General features: G+C 42.2%; 1 protein-coding gene across 1 annotated transcript in view; it reads left to right on the forward strand.

The window, feature by feature from the left end:
- LOC106817235 (low-density lipoprotein receptor-related protein 4-like) overlaps positions 1-2265 on the forward strand; it is a 20370-nt gene that overhangs the window by 13171 nt on the left and 4934 nt on the right. The window contains exons 15-16 of the mRNA XM_014821899.1: positions 215-437; positions 836-961. Coding sequence (XP_014677385.1) covers positions 215-437; positions 836-961 — 349 coding nt within the window. The remainder of the gene's footprint in view (positions 1-214; positions 438-835; positions 962-2265) is intronic.

The following is a 2265-nucleotide window of genomic DNA, read 5'->3' on the forward strand; positions in this document are numbered from 1 at the left end:
CTTTACGTGTGTAGATGATTGAGTGTGTCTACCTCTCACCATGTGAACACCTTTACGTGTGTAGATGATTGAGTGTGTCTACCTCTCACCATGTGAACACCTTTACGTGTGTAGATGATTGAGTGTGTCTACCTCTCACCATGTGAACACCTTTACGTGTGTAGATGATTGAGTGTGTCAGCCTCTCACCATGTGAACACCTTTACGTGTGTAGATGATTGAGTGTGTCAGCCTCGACGGCACCGCGCGACAGACACTCGTCGCCAACGCCCCGCACCCCTACGGTCTCACCGTCAGCGGTGACGCCATCTATTGGACCGACTGGCAACTGCGGAGCATCCAGCGCGCTGACAAGATGACGGGCCTCGGTGTCATGACGATCCGCGACAACCTGCCGAGCCTGATGGACATCCATGCGGTCAAGCTGGGCGCCGACGGTCAGTGCAGCTCGCCAGGTGGCAGCACGTGTTTTGTTTTTCTTTCGGGCGTCGTGTGAGATAGGCCTGGGGGCCCGGCGTCAGAAACAAAAATAGTGCTCACGTTAGTCTTAACATGAACTTTTTCTCGGTGACTATGAATAGAAATGTGGTTAAAAGCCGTAGCGGTCTGATCTATGAGAAAAACTCGTGTGAGACTCGTGATAAAACTTTTGTTTCTGGCAACAGATCTCAGGAGCATAGTATTAAATATTATACATGCCTGATGTTATTCCTTGGATCTCGTTGAGATTTCCAGTTGATTTAAAGTTTTCCCATGTTTTTCTGCATTGCTCGCATGGCTCTGTCGTGTGTCGGATAACAAGAGAACGCATCTAAGTGTTTTCTCTCGCGCGCAGGAGTGAACAAGTGCGGGGCTAACAATGGCGGCTGCAGTCACCTCTGCCTCTCCGCTCCCAAGGGCTTCGTCTGCGCCTGTCCCACGGGTCTGCTGCTGCAGGAAGATGGCGCCACCTGTGATAACAGTGAGTAATGGTCGACGCCTACGTCATGTGCGTATGCTGCTCTTCTGTTTCTTAGTGCCTGCGTGCTGGCTCTCTTCCTCATTTCGATTGATGGTTAACTGTACACAGTTATTCACTAATAAGATGTATGATGATTAGATGTTAGCTAAGCGATTGATGGTTAACTATACACAGTTATTCACTAATAAGATGTGTCATGATTAGAGGTTAGCTAAGCGATTGATGGTTAACTATACACAGTTATTCACTAATAAGATGTGTCATGATTAGAGGTTAGCTAAGCGATTGATGGTTAACTATACACAGTTATTCACTAATAAGATGTATCATGATTAGAGGTTAGCTAAGCGATTGATGGTTAACTATACACAGTTATTCACTAATAAGATGTATGATGATTAGAGGTTAGCTAAGCGATTTGGATGGTTAACTATACACAGTATTCATAATAAGATGTATGATGATTAGAGGTTAGCTAAGGCGATTGATGGTTAACTATTACACAGGTATTACTAATAAGATGTGTCAGATGAGAGAGGGTTAAGACAAGCGATTGCATGGTTAACTTATCACAGCTTATCACTAATAAGCATTATGATTGCATAGAGGTGGCTAAGCGATTGTGGAACTAGACACAGTATTCACTAATAAGATGTGTCATGAGTTAAGATCGTTAGTAAGCGATGATGGTTAAATTTACCTTATTACATAATAAGATGATGTCATGTGATTAGATGTTAGCTAAGCGATTGCATGGTATAACATACACAGTGGATTCATCTATAATAGCATGATGTCATGATAAGGTTAGCTAAGCGAATGATGGTTAATTATACACAGTTTTCACTAATAAGATGTGTATGATTAGAGAGTTGCTAAGCGCACTTGTGGTTAACTATACAAGTTTTCATAATAGATGTGTCATGAATTAGAGGTAGTCTAGCGATTGATGGTTAACTTTACACAGTTTTCACTATAGATGTATGATGATTGAGGTTAGCCTAAGCGGATTGATGGTTAAACTAACACGTTATTCCTAATATAGCATGTATGATGATTAGAGGTTACTAAGCGATTTGAGTGGTTAATTCAGTTATTCACTGAAGAAGATGTATTGATGAGTAGAGGGTAGTAAGGCGATTTGATGGTGTAACTAGTAACAGTTAGTTCACGAATAGAGGTGGTCTGATTAGAGGTTAGCGAAGCGATTGATGGTTAACTGAGTACAGTGATTCACTATAAGATGTATCATGTTATGGGTTAGCTAAGCGATGATGTAAATGTACCAGTGATTCACTAATACC

Source organism: Priapulus caudatus, unplaced genomic scaffold (genome assembly GCF_000485595.1).
Source record: "Priapulus caudatus unplaced genomic scaffold, Priapulus_caudatus-5.0.1 Scaffold1644, whole genome shotgun sequence".
NCBI lineage: Eukaryota > Metazoa > Priapulida > Priapulimorpha > Priapulimorphida > Priapulidae > Priapulus > Priapulus caudatus.